Source organism: Dicentrarchus labrax, unplaced genomic scaffold (assembly GCF_905237075.1).
Source record: "Dicentrarchus labrax unplaced genomic scaffold, dlabrax2021, whole genome shotgun sequence".
NCBI classification, from domain to species: domain Eukaryota; kingdom Metazoa; phylum Chordata; class Actinopteri; family Moronidae; genus Dicentrarchus; species Dicentrarchus labrax.
This window is the reverse complement of record NW_026136716.1, coordinates 10,059,705-10,073,553: the sequence shown is the minus strand read 5'-3', so window position 1 is coordinate 10,073,553 and position 13,849 is coordinate 10,059,705. Positions and strand designations below refer to the sequence as shown.

The 13,849-nt window shown below is 39.8% G+C and overlaps 1 protein-coding gene across 1 annotated transcript in view; it reads left to right on the top strand.

The window, feature by feature from the left end:
• LOC127378693 (gamma-aminobutyric acid receptor subunit gamma-3-like) overlaps positions 1-13,849 on the top strand; it is an 89,704-nt gene that overhangs the window by 25,436 nt on the left and 50,419 nt on the right. The window contains exon 3 of the mRNA XM_051427839.1: positions 5,511-5,578. Coding sequence (XP_051283799.1) covers positions 5,511-5,578 — 68 coding nt within the window. The remainder of the gene's footprint in view (positions 1-5,510; positions 5,579-13,849) is intronic.

Sequence of the window (13,849 nt, the reverse complement as noted above, 5' to 3'; positions counted from 1 at the left end):
ACCTGAAACATTTGCAGACACTGCTCTCTCCTTTTCAGTGAATGTGAGGCAAAAACAGATCTACAAACAAAATGTCTTCTTTTAGCCTTCTTGTCAATTTAAAGTTTGTTGAAGTAAATACATTGTGTTTTAACCACGCAAAATTTCAGGTTTTTATATGCTACGTTCACAGAAATTGTATTTTTATTATGTGGTCAAGCTGATGCCAAAAAGGTGGTTCTATTTTAAACAAATACATGCATTTTGGTTTTGTAGGATGGAGTATTTCACAAAATATTTCCAGCACTGTGTCTTTGTCAAACAATGTTTCTCTGATGGACTCACCTGAGGCAAATGGCTAGAAGGCCTTAAGCACTATAGATGACATTTAGTAAAGAGGATGTCATTAATAATTTTACAGCACATTCATTTCGAAAGTGAGACTGAAGATGTGAGGCAAACCCTCAGGATAGCATCCGACAGCCCACTGAAGGCCTGCAGGCTCCCAGTGCAGCGCTTCTTGGACATATGGGAGTTGAATGGTCAGCTGGAATATGTATGTCTGCATATATATATATATGTGTGTGTGTATGTGTGTGTATGTCTGTGTGTATGTGCCTGTTTGCCAGGGCTGACAATGCGTAATGCATTTGTCATGCCAACAAGGCCAAGCAGGCACAAAAGCCCTTTCTTCTTAATCGAGGCCCACAGGGTAATGTGGTAATACAGATGGGGCCTGTCATGCTTTTCTGAAAAGCAAGATGAGGAGGAGGAGGAGGATGAGCAACATGAAGAGGTGGATGAGGGATTCATCTGGCCTCTGCGGGTGATGGTTTCTCTATTAGAGGTAGAAAATTGGGTTGATAGGTAGATGCAGGTAGGTGTTTAAGTTTCTTTCCACATTGATTAGAAGTTGGTTTCTTTTCAACTTTATTTTTCCGCTTTTGAGAGATGAAAGAGCAAAATAAACAGAAGTATAAAAAAGGAATAAACGGTACAGAAAATGAGAAAATATGTCTTGAATATTCTCTTTTACAGCAGCGTCTTCATTACTTATGCACCATCCCACATGAATCTGCCATGCGTTATTTGGACATATGTCAGGTTGGCTCAGCTTTTGTGATGTGGTGTGCTTGTTCAGAGACTCACCCTCACTTCCAGGGAGGGCGGATAAAAGATTTAGGGGGGTTGGAAACACTGGACTGTAGTTATTTCCCTCTGTAATCCACTGGTATATAAATCTAACTGAAAAAAATTGCTCAGTAGACCAAACTGACTGTCTGTCTAAAATATGAAGATTCAGAATGTCATCGTCTACCTTGATTATTTACTGTGGTGTAAATTAAGGACAATTCCCTTCAGGTTGTCCCAGTTTCCAAATGCTGCAGACCTGCAAAGCTGTAACAGATCAGCTTTCACTGCTGTGGTCTTTCAATTTTCTCCATTTCCACTGTAAATGGGTCCCACAGGAGGGACAGTGGTTCACACTGTCACCTAGGTTTCCTCTGGGTGTTTCCGCCCAATTTATCCAGAGCCATGCAGATGAGTTGGACTAGTCCATATTGCCCAAATGTGTGAATATTGTTTACCTCTGCCTGTCTTTGTCTGATGTTTAAGAGATGCTGAGTGGCCTGGGGTTTCCCAGTGCAGGCTAGAATATGCTTCAGCCCCTGTTTATCCTGACTGAACAATGAACCTTATGTAATTCTCCATAATTTGTACATTGTGATTATGTATTGTCCTGCGCGCCTTCGGTGCCAAGATTCCCCAGATGGACAATAACGATTTGATTCTGAGCCTGAATTTGGACTTGCTGCCCAATAATGGTGCCAGGCAGTACCCAAAAGAGGGTTAGAGATGCTATGCTATGACCAGACTATGTTAACAGGAAACCCTAATGTTAAAATTATTAAAAGCAGAAATCCACAGAAATACTCCTTCTAGGTGCAATGGTAGTGTGTCAAAATAATCCACCACAGAGACTTGGGTTCAGTTCCCAGTAGTGGCGCTTTCTGCGTGGTAGAGCGGTCAAATGAATCCAGCTTGCAGTGTTTGCGAATGGGAAGCCAGTGAGGGATTGGACCGTGTTGCTTCATTATTGAGTTGGTTAGTACAAGCTCTCCAACCTCCATGACATATGACCAGGAGGGACTGTGAGTAGACAGATATTTGTTTATAACGAATATGAAGTCGGAGAAAAATCTACAGCCATGCTAACATGCACAGTGACAATATTAACACTGATGGCTGATCGCTGGTTACGAGTCATCTTGAGGGGGACATGTCTGTAACAGAATTTACCAAACGAAGAGAAAGATATTTCAGTCTGGACCAAAGTGGTTAACCAACCATATAACATTGCCATCCATAGGGCCACGCTACTAATGTGGCTAAAATGTTGAGACAGTACATCTTCTTCTTTTTCAAGCCACAAAAAATTGTTGACCACCAGGTTCTTTGTATTAATATTACAGTATTGTTGCCTCATTATATCAGCGTCACACTGTTTTAAACTAGAGGCTGTATTTATGAATGAATAGAGATTTTAACTTAAAGATCACAATGAAGATATCTGTAGGCTGAACAACTAATTTCAGAAGTCTAACTGCATTGTTGTCCCTCATTGTCCAGTTGGTGGAGCAGAACATGCTGTTGGAAGGGAATCAACGCCTCCCAGCAGGCCTTCACTAACCGAAACTGCTTGCATCAGTAGCCCAGCACAGCGGGTCCCTGGGGACATAACACGCAGATGTGCACATATAAATACTTCAATTCTGCTACTCATATTGACATCACAGAGCACATACAATGGCAATGCTGATAATTTAACAATATAGAAAGTCTTCCGTGCCAATGAACCATAAAGAGCCATTGAAATGAATGTAACGTGGGTCATGGATTAATTCAGTAGCTCTTTCCCCAACATGTGACAGCTAACATGATTCGATTACATGCAAAGAGCTGTAGATAACCAAATAGTACTAATAGATTCCAATTAAAATACATTCCTTTTACAACTACACTGGGGTTTTATCAACATGTACTTGTGCTGGGAAGATTTACTTGAATATTTTTTCCCAGCTTCAACCTTTTTATATTCATTGTGCCGCCGACATTCATACCTGAAAGCTGTTCTGTAAAACTACACTCTTCTTGTTTGGTAGAGAGCAGATGGACTGAGCAAGGTCAGGGGTTAAGCACACTGCTCAGAGGCACCTTTTCTTCAGGGAAGGAGGAGTATAAACATTTGAAGTTGAGCATAAATTTTAAGTTTTTTTTAGCAATCTTGTATTACACTGAAGCTGCACTGGTATCTAAAAAGGCCAAGGCAGCAACACACTTCAGTGTAACACTATGGAAACTAATAATTTAGTTGTACATTGCAGATAAAAGAGGAAGGAAGATTTGACTTGACAAAATAATGGATCTATAACCTCTAATGTGTGCATACAAACCCAGCACAACACTCACACAAGAGTGCACACAAGACTCCGCTTCCCAAAGAGGTTTTTTTGACAACACACCACTTGGCAGAACCCAGCTAGGCTTCACGTCTGCCCGTCACAATCCTGCAAAATAATAGAAAGTAACAAACACTATCTCGCAGAGGTAGACGTACAAGAGCTCTCACACATGCACTGTGCTTAACCTCATAATGTGTGCTGTAACCAAAACAGCTCAACCTGCATTTTTACACCATTGTCTGAACGAGGCTCTGCGGTTGTTGTGTTCAGTAGCAGCCTGAAGAATGAAGAATTGTGTTTCTGTGTGCGAGACAGAATGTGTATGTGTGTCTTAGTCAATCAGAGCAGTGAATAGCTGCACTTATAGGCTGCAGTGTCCTGTGGTGTAAAGAGTAAGCGAGAAAATGGTGCATGGGAGGAATTTTCAAGCTGGCTTCAATGGAGCCTGTGATATCGTGAAACAGATTAACCCTTGTTTGGTATTACATTTGCGAACCCATTAAAGGGTAGGTTCACATTTTTCAAGCCTGTCTTATAGGAGATGGTTCAGGTTTTTTTTTTTTTTTTGAAGTGGGGTTGTATGAGGTACTCAAACCCAGTCTGAGAAGCAGATGGGAGTACCGACACAGAAGCTAAGTAATGTACTGCTGTAGACGGGGTCAGCAAAAAAAAAAAAAACGTATTTTAGCCGTCTAAACAAATCTATCAGTTTAAGTGTACACTATATTTAGAATATTTTTACCACTTTACTTTGCCATCAGACAGCTCTTTCCAGCAGCGAACAGAAGCCACTATATTGCTCCCTTCAAAGCCACCAGACTCCTTTTGACAAAAACAGTCATTTTACCCCCCAGAACACAAGAGTTACCTTGATCGGTTAATTTGTGTTTGGTGTGAACTCATATAAACTACAGAAATGACAGAAAGGAGTAAAAAGATGCCAGGCATAACTTAACAACTTGAGTTAAACTATCATTCTCCGGCTGAGCTATATCAGTGCACTGAAGAGAGAGAGAAGGGGAAACAAAATGGTGGAAAGCTGGGCTCATTAAGTTAACTCACAGGAAATCATTAGCAAAAGGGTAAGACCACGAGCCAACAGCTGTCCCTCATTCTATCATTTTGTAAAGCATCTCTTTTTAAGAAAATGAACGCAAACATAGGCAGCAGCACTTTGATGTATGAGGTTCCATTTAAAGCCACTAACGTCAACCTTATGGTGGCACTAGAGAAAATGTCAGGGGATCACCAAAGCCAGTAGGGGATCATGAATGTCAGCGGTGGACCGACCATCACACACTGACATTACCATCTGTAAAGTTATGCTGCCAGTGTGGGCCAAAAATGATCTCAAGTAAGGTAGTTACTCATGTTAATCATCACCTGAGAGGTTTGAGCGTGTGTGTGTGTGTGTGTGTGTGTGTGTGTGTGTGTGTGTGTGTGTGTGTGTGTGTGTGTGTGTGTGTGTGTGTGTGTGTGTGTGTGTGTGTGTGTGTGTGTGTGTGTGTTACTTAGGGATTTAAATGAGGTAGTGAGAAGTCTTTTTTTTTTTTTTTTTCCTTCTGTTTTACAGTAATGAGACAAAGAAACGCATTTAGGTCTGGTATCATTCCACATTTAATGCTCCAGTTTTTGCTTCCTAGAACCAACCCCGAGTGTTGTTGCCAAGCAAAAACTAGCCAAGATTCTTACATACTGACTGGAAATGCTATTAATTGCCATGGTAACGCAGTAACTGCTCCAGGAAGCACGGTGGAGCTTTTCTGATTTCAAAAGTGGATCTTTCCTCTGTGGATGGATAGATGGATGGCTCTGCCTTCATCAAAAGGGAAATAGACTCGTTTTATCTGTCAAGGTGACATTGAGTGATGATAACCGTTGTTTTAAACTAGATTATGAATTTGATTTGGCCGCGAACACACATGCAGGGCTCAGTCACACATAACTGCGGGATGAAAACACTGACAAATGACAAATAAAGAAGAATGATTGTATGTATAAATCTCACATGTCCCACCTACAATATGTGCAGCTATCACTCACTCTTCTTCCTTCTGGCTCTTGCAGTGAAACCGACAGTCATCGATGTGGGCATATATGTCAACAGCATCGGGCCTGTGTCATCCATCGATATGGTGAGTTAAAGCGCTCTCTCTCTCTCTCTCTCTCTCTCTCTCTCTCTCTCTCTCTCTCTCTCTCTCTCTCTCTCTCTCTCTCTCTCCCTTTCTCCCCACACACACACTTGTCCATTGTCCGACATTAGCATCATCGTACATGAGCGCTGCCATCGCTCACGCTGTATTTGGAGGTCGTGTGGGCCACCGCAGCTGTTTCTGTGGCGAAGGAAGCCAGGAAAGACAGGTGTGGACGCTTTGTTCACGTCTCGTGGATCAGCTTGGATTAAGCAAATGAGTGAGTTTAAAAACCCAGATGAGTAATAAAAATTCTGCTATGAAAGCTATCGAGTTAGACAGCAGTGTCTCTATGGAGGGAGAATACCACCTCCTCAGCACAACAAAGTCTTATTTTCTTCCAGTTTTTCTGCTTTTTTTTTAGCTTTATTTAGTAACTGGATCCTTTGCACCAGCATGGTAATTCCCATAACAAAGTTTGACTAGAAGGAAAAAATGGTTTTGGAAAGACTCCAGGACATGGATCAATGCATATTTCATTATGGGAGGCCTGATCAGATGCCATAAAACATGAAATGCAGAAAGTGAAAGCTTCATGAGCTGTAATGAGAAAATAGCTACTTTTCAGACAACTAAAAGCATAAGCAGTCTGTTGTTTGGCCTTGAATAGAGTACGGCAGCCTAAATGGATGCAGCCGTTCATTATGTATAATGCAAAGTGCCCGTTCAACTGCTGTCAATACACTCAACTGTGATATTAATTTTTCTTCTCAAAAAAAGAAAATTCTCTCTCAAAACATCACAAATGTATTGCTTTGCAAATATTAAATGAGCTTGACGTGATAGCGTTTTATCTCTGAACTCACCAGATCGCCAGATGTTGAGTTGTGACGGTTGCCTGGCAACTTTAAATATTCGAGATATAAAAGCAATTTAGATTTTTTTCTTTTTTTTTTTTCTTTACTGTCAGCACTACCCTGCAACTTATATTATTCAAGACAACATCTGCTCATTCCAAATTAAATTAAAAGAATAATATATTATTCCATGGACTAATGTGCTGCACTGAATGTCATTCCTGTACTTTCAGTGTATGCTGTGCATGTCTTTGCAATTCAATGTTATTATTACTGTTATTTGCCAGAAAGGAATTAATTTAATCTGTAAAAAGTAATAATAAAGATAAGATAAAGGTTTGGCCTTTTTTCAGGGCTTTTTTATTGCCTTTAATTGATAGAGACAGCTGGAGGTGGACAGGAGTGGGGGGCAGAGAGATAGGGGGTTACACCCAGCAGAGGGCCGCAGGCCGGACTCGAGCCCCGGGCCACTGCAGCAGGGACTCAGCCTTGGTACATGGGACGCCAGCTCTACCAACTGAGCTAACCAGGCGCCCCAGGTTTGGCATTTTAAATGAGTGCAACTGTACACAATTGTCCCGCATTAACCCTATTAATTAGTGAGAGGGCCACTGAGAGAGCAGGACTACCCTACTTTTTTTTGGGAAAAAATAATAAGCTTAATTTGAAGTGCTTCACAACACTTCACACATCCATCACCAGCAGATCTGGTGATGGATTTTAAGTGCGGCTGTAATTAAAGTAAAATAACACTCAAGTTGTAGACTTCAGAGTCAACAGAGCTCTACTGGTGTAAAGTCTGAGTATATGCAGTTGCTTGCGTATCATCTATGTAACAGTGTACATCATGTCTGATTATGGGCCACAAAGGAAGCATCTATGATGAAAAGTAGGGGTTCAAGGACTGAGCCATGGGGTACGCCTTTTGTTGAGAGGGGCAGATTCTTTGATTTTTAACATTAAGTGTAAAAGCCCTGAAAATCTTATTGTGTAACTCATAACTGACTACAATGGATCGCATCCTACACACAATTTTCTGCCAAATTTTAATACAGTTGGTGATTTCACGTCATTGGACGAAGCTCAGTTGGAAAAAGGTCAAAATCTACATCAGATCAAACCACACCCCAAACAGTCCAGATGAAACAGCTTATCTGAGCTGTTAAACTCTCACGATACATGCATTTTTCTCTACTTAATTATGTTTTTTTCTTGTTGTTGAGCCTTACATATTCCTGCAGCACAAAAGCACAACAGGTACTGCATGAGTTAAAGAACCAGTAAAGTAGAAGTACGTATTGAAATAGCTCTTGAAATTACATGCATTGTGATGAAATGCATCCTCAGTTTCAAAGAAGCCCCAGTTTCGAAACTGTTTGCAGAACTGTGTGTTGTTTCAAGATGTCCTTGTTTCTATTTATAACTGCAACTATCTATGCAAATGATGTTTATTCATTTATTTTAAGTGAGGAAACCTTATCATTTTTACATTTTGCTGTTATACTGCAATCGTCCATCTTTACAAATCATCTAGACTCTTTGGCTTAGGTTAAAATGTGAGCGGAAGAGTGCAGCTTCTTCAATACAGGAAAACTCCACACACACACACACACACACACACACACACACACACACACACACACTCGGAGTAATATAGTTGTGAATTAAAAACTCTTGCAGCCTGTAGTAGGTCAGTGAGGCATGGCCTGGCTGGGTTCGCTGTGGGAGCCTGAACTTTGTTTCAGGGGAGAGTAGGATCCCGCTGTGACATTCCAGTGATTGTCCTCCTGTGTAAGCGCTGATTGGCTTCACCCTGTCAGGGCCGATGGACGCTGGTCAGTGGAATGTGAATCCCCGGCCGCCCCCGGGGTTGACTGGACTGGAATTAGAGCAAAGTCACAACTCTTTTATCTCCCTCTCTCACTCTCTGTCCGTCTCTGTGTTTCTTCCCCTTTTTATCCATTTCTCTGTGGAAATGTTAGTGTCACAGAGAAAACAACTGATTTCTTCAATGTGGCCTATTTTCCTTTTTGTTTTCACACAGCACTGCATTCTTCCCTTTTCTTCAATCCAATCCATCATTCGGCCTGAAACCTCCATTTAGCCTGTTCGCTCCCTCTGAACTTCATGGATGTGTATCCGTGTGTGTGTGAGCCACTTCCACATGAAAAAAACCAGGTCAAATCCCTGGGGTCTATCAGATGCATGATCCGTATTGATTATATACACACAGCGCAACTGTCTCCGCTGCTATGACGTAGTCTGCGACCAAACTCAGGGAAGCTTCTCCATCCGCCTTTTGAACAAAACACATTATCTTTCCTCATTTGCTGCAACGGTAATGGGCACTGGCTGGGATGATGCAATGCCAAATGAAGCTGATAGTAATTTAGGACATACTGTGATGAATGGTTGAGTGATTAAACGGCATTAGCGGCATTAAAGTCAAGCGAAAGTGCCGGGCTTTTATAGCTGGTGCTGGGAGAGTCAGATAACGCAGCCGGGTAAATTGACAGACAAAGATGGACGCACTCTGACATCGACACTATGTTCTCGGCGTCTGTGCTCGAGCCAGTGAGTGGGTGGCGTCTTGAATTTTGCCGCTCTGTTGCTGAGCCTGCCAGTGTGCATCAGGCAGGCGTAGAAATTATGGGACCACCTGCTCTGGCCATGAAATAGACTGCCTGTGTGAAACCAAGTGAAAGACATGATACTAAACCCACCTGAGGAATGAAATGGAGGAGCCACATGAAAGATGTTCGAGAGATAGCATGTGTGTCAAAGAAAGGTGGTTTTATCTCCGCTGATGATCGGCTGAAGGCTGGTAAAAAGATACATATAGAGCTGGTTTTAGTATAATCTGTTTACCTAAATACTGTCATATTTTAAGGAATTGAGAATTATATATAATTGAAATATCAGCTTCAACCCTAAAGACTACCACGTGTAATGATTATTTCTATTGTCTATCCAATACTTATTCTATTAAATAACAGTGAAAAATCCCAGTTGCCCAGACCCTAAGGTGTGGTGCTCAAAAAATGTATCCGCAGATGGAAATAGTCCCAAACAGAAACGTTACAGTAACAGTAAACTTGGCGAAAGAACTACAGTGACTAACTGTTTTTTCTTTTCTAAAGGAGGAACTTCAATCATTTTTAAAGATTTACATCTTCAGTAGCCAATTGATAGGAACCACAGAGTGCCAATATACAAGCTGGGGCAGTCTGAGTATTCAGAGACACAGTCTTGGTTTCAGTGTTTAAACAGAATTTTATTGGCAATAAACAAAATATAGATTAACACCAGACTTATCCTTGACCAAGTGCTGAGTCGCCAAAATATTACCATAAATAAATGTGATAACAAGTTAATTTTCTCGATAACGAAACTTTGTTTTCCCGTGATAACGAGTTAATTAATTTGAGATCTCGAGATAATGACTGTGATATGATAACTGCGGTCAAGCCAGCCGTTACTCCGATCTCCGTGGTCAAATCAGCCGCACTTAAATTTACAGCGTATTCATTTCCGGTTTTCAAAATAAAGGTATTAACAACAGTAAGCTGTAATTTGAACCTAAATTTAAAATAAAATAATGTTACATTAAAGAGTTTCCATGATGAATAAAAAACATACTTAATATCAAGCATTTCTACTGCAACAATGTGGAGGAATGCCAAAACAAAAGTTCCATATTTGTACCTCCAAGTGGCATCTTTTCTCATATTTGAGGTACTGTAAAATCATATTGCTCAATAATTACTGGCTATGCATGGTATATTTGACTTCTACACATATAAGAATACAAGTATACTTAATATCAAGCATTTTTACTGCAACAATGTGGAGAAATGCCAAAACAAAAGTTCCATATTTGTATCTCCAACTGTCATATTTTCATATATTTTGAGGTACTGTAAAAGCAGGTACAAATGTGGAATTTTATTGTTGAATTTCTCCACATTGGTGCAGTAGAAGTGCTTGATATTAAGTATGGTTTTTTTTTTTTTTATTCATCATGGGCGCATGAAACACTTTAATGTAACATATTTTATTTTACATTTTATTTTATAGCTTACTGTTCTTAATACCTTTTTTTTATTTTGAAAACCGGAAGTGAATACGCTGTAAATTTAAGTGCGGCTGATTTGACCACGGAGATCGGAGTAACTGCTGGCTTGACCGCAGTTATCATATCACAGTCATTATCTCGAGATCTTGAATTAATTATATCGTTATCACTGGAAAACGGAGGAAATAAAATGTATGAATACATGGCCCTTTAGGGCTTCCGTACTTTAGTTTCCTCATGTTGAGAAAAAATACAATTATGGCAGCATTATGTTGTTGTTTTTTACAAATTACATTTGCTATTGCAATTATTAGTAAATGGAGACCAGCACGTCTCCAGTATTGTTGGCACTGCAGTCGATGTACATCACTTGTTGCCATCGGCCAGTGAGGAAATACTTCCTCTGAACATCAGCGTAGACTCTTCACCGCTCACATCTGACTAATATGTCAAAGCAGATCATTTTCACCTATGTGGAAGTACGGCACTGCTATTTGTGGCTGTGTGACAGCTCAGCAGCTCAGCTTTTTTCTTTTCTTTTTTTATATCACGTTCACAATGAAAACGTACTATATCTATTTTTAAAAGAAATGGCTTTTACAGGAAATGGCTCGAGGCTTGATTGGTCTTCATCTTATACATACCCCAATGTTTCATGTAGTGCTTCAATAAAATATAAACGATGTAAATGTGTTCTCTTCTCAGAGCTAAAATGGCTATTGACGGCCACAGTTCGTGAAGTACATGAAGAGCGTTGTTGTAAAGTAGCAGACAGTATGCGCCAACACACACGCGAGAAAAAGCTCATCGGAATGCAAGGAGACACCCATGCTAATTATGGCATGTAGTGTAGTGACATGTTGTGCAATAGGTTTACATATTGTTCAATGGATCCTATAGTTTTTATTGTAAATGAGTGTAGTGGCCAATGAGAGACCAAGTATCATGGAGATGATTACTACCTGTCATTCCCCATCCTGATGTACACACATTCCGGATTGTTAAGATATAGATTCCCAAATGGAAAATGTTAATTCTTTGGCTTTTTCTTGGTCCAGTATTTCCTTTATGGAGACATAATAGCCATTGTATAATGTATTCTTATGGGATAAAATGAGCGATCCCTAGTGACTAATGGCTTTATATCATACAGATACTTTCATCCAGTCTGATAAATAATTTAATATATTTGTGTGTCAAATGAAAGCACTTTTTTACATTTTTATCAATCAAATTTGTCTACCAATTAAGGCATGACCGATATGTGTTAAACTAAAGTATTTATTTTGTAATGTCTCGACAGTTTCTACAGCAGATTTTGTTGTTCCACCTCCTAACAGAAAAGATCTCTAGGGCTTTTTTCCTAACAGTCATTTTAGTCTCCATCAGCGGATTTTTACTTTGTTGGTCTGGAATCTGATGAATAAATGTTATAAAACTAAACTAACCATCCATGTAATACATATTTTATTATTAATATAAATTTGAAGCTTGTTACATAAGATCATGTCCTCTCCGTCTGCGTCTCCAAATGAGTTTTCCACTGTTTAATCAATGTAAACACACAAAGCTTCCAAGATTCTTCTCAGACTGAGATCCTCTTGATCTCTTGATTTTTACTTTTGCTAATTACTCTTAAATGTCTGTGTTTTATTCTCTAGAAACTCCATAATAACTGACATAGTTGGTGTATTTATGATATTATTTGTATCGTATTTATATGATATGATATATTTTAGTTTTTGTCTTCCTCCTAACATGTCAGTCTGAACTGATGTCTGGTGAGTGGAAAGGGATTGATACACCAAGAGCAGACAGCCATCTACATTAGTCCAGACAAATGTGTTTACATGAATAATCTTTGAAGAGATGTCGACCCCAGCCATGAGAAAGACGACCTTGTTGACAGATGCAGTATTCCAAAGCAGCTGTGTGTGTACTGTGTGTGTGTGTATTGTGTGTGTGTGTGTGTGTACTGTGTATCTTACAGTCTGTGTTTTTGTCTTTCTGCAGACTAAGTCAGAGACAAAGAATCGGCATGTACATGCAGAACTGTCTGTGTGCATTTGTGTGAATGTGAACAGCTTTCCTTTTGTGCTCTTTACTGTTTGGACTGATAAATCCACTGAAGTACAAGTTCTAAGTGAGCAACTCCAGACACTTTTTTTTCTGCTTCTTTTCCCTCGTCTTTTGTCACTTATGCTTATCGAGAACCTTTTTATTTATTATTCTTTTTTTGCACTGTTTTTGTTTGGTGCCGTCGCAACGACAAAGACAAAACCTAATTTGCCTTTTTTTATTATTCTCACTCATCCAGGTTTGAAATCAAGGTCGTCCTTCGCACAGACGAGCTAACCAAATTAGCCGACACTTGAGTCCCAGACATATTGACAATGAGCACATTTATCATCCCATAATTAAAAGAAGAAGAAAGACAAAGAGAGGGACAGTGAGTCAGAGATGGAGAGGACAGATTATTATTCTCATTGGCACGCCATCAATCTAGCACAGCTCTCAGTCTTTTTGGCACAGAGATCCTACATATATTAGTCAGCATACACATCACAAAGATGTTTTTTTCACTGACCCAAAACGGGGAGCAGGTCACACGGCGGCACAGCACTGTCGTACTTTCAATTTGCAGCCATCGAGTGCTGTCAATTCACTGTGCATTTTTATTACGTTTACGGTTCACTCCAAACGGCTGGAGAGCAAAACAACACTATAATTACTCTGAGAGTCTCTTTCGTGGCTGTTGTAGTGGGTCAACAGTAACATGGGAACTGGTTGTTTTGTAATTAATTTTTTTTCTTAATAATGCTGCTTTTTTTTCCCCTCAGAGTAATCACAAAATCTGGTCTTTTTTTGCCACGGTTCTATGGATCGCTACAGGATGGATTGCCATGAAATTCGGGGCAGATGTTCTCCAGAGGATGAATCCTAATGACTTGATTTAGGAGACACCTTCACTTTTCATTTCATTTCATGTCATCATCTGGCCACACTTTTTTGGTTTATGACTAAATACCTGCAAAACAAATGAAATTTCCCATTAGCTTCAGCTGTATTTGGTTTTATATTATATTATATTGCCATGCTAACCACGCTACCGTAGGGAACTAGGAGAACATTACACCTGCTTTGAATGAGCATGTTAGCATCGTGGAGTGGAAAGGTAGCCGGAAAAAGTTGGTGTACCCATAAAACAAAATGCAACCAAGTGAAATACAAACAGACTTGGTAAATAAAAGATGATATACATAAAGTATTTGACTTAAATGACCAATGAAGAGACAAGAAATGACTGCAGAGTAAAACATCAGATCTGTGTGGAGCTACGAG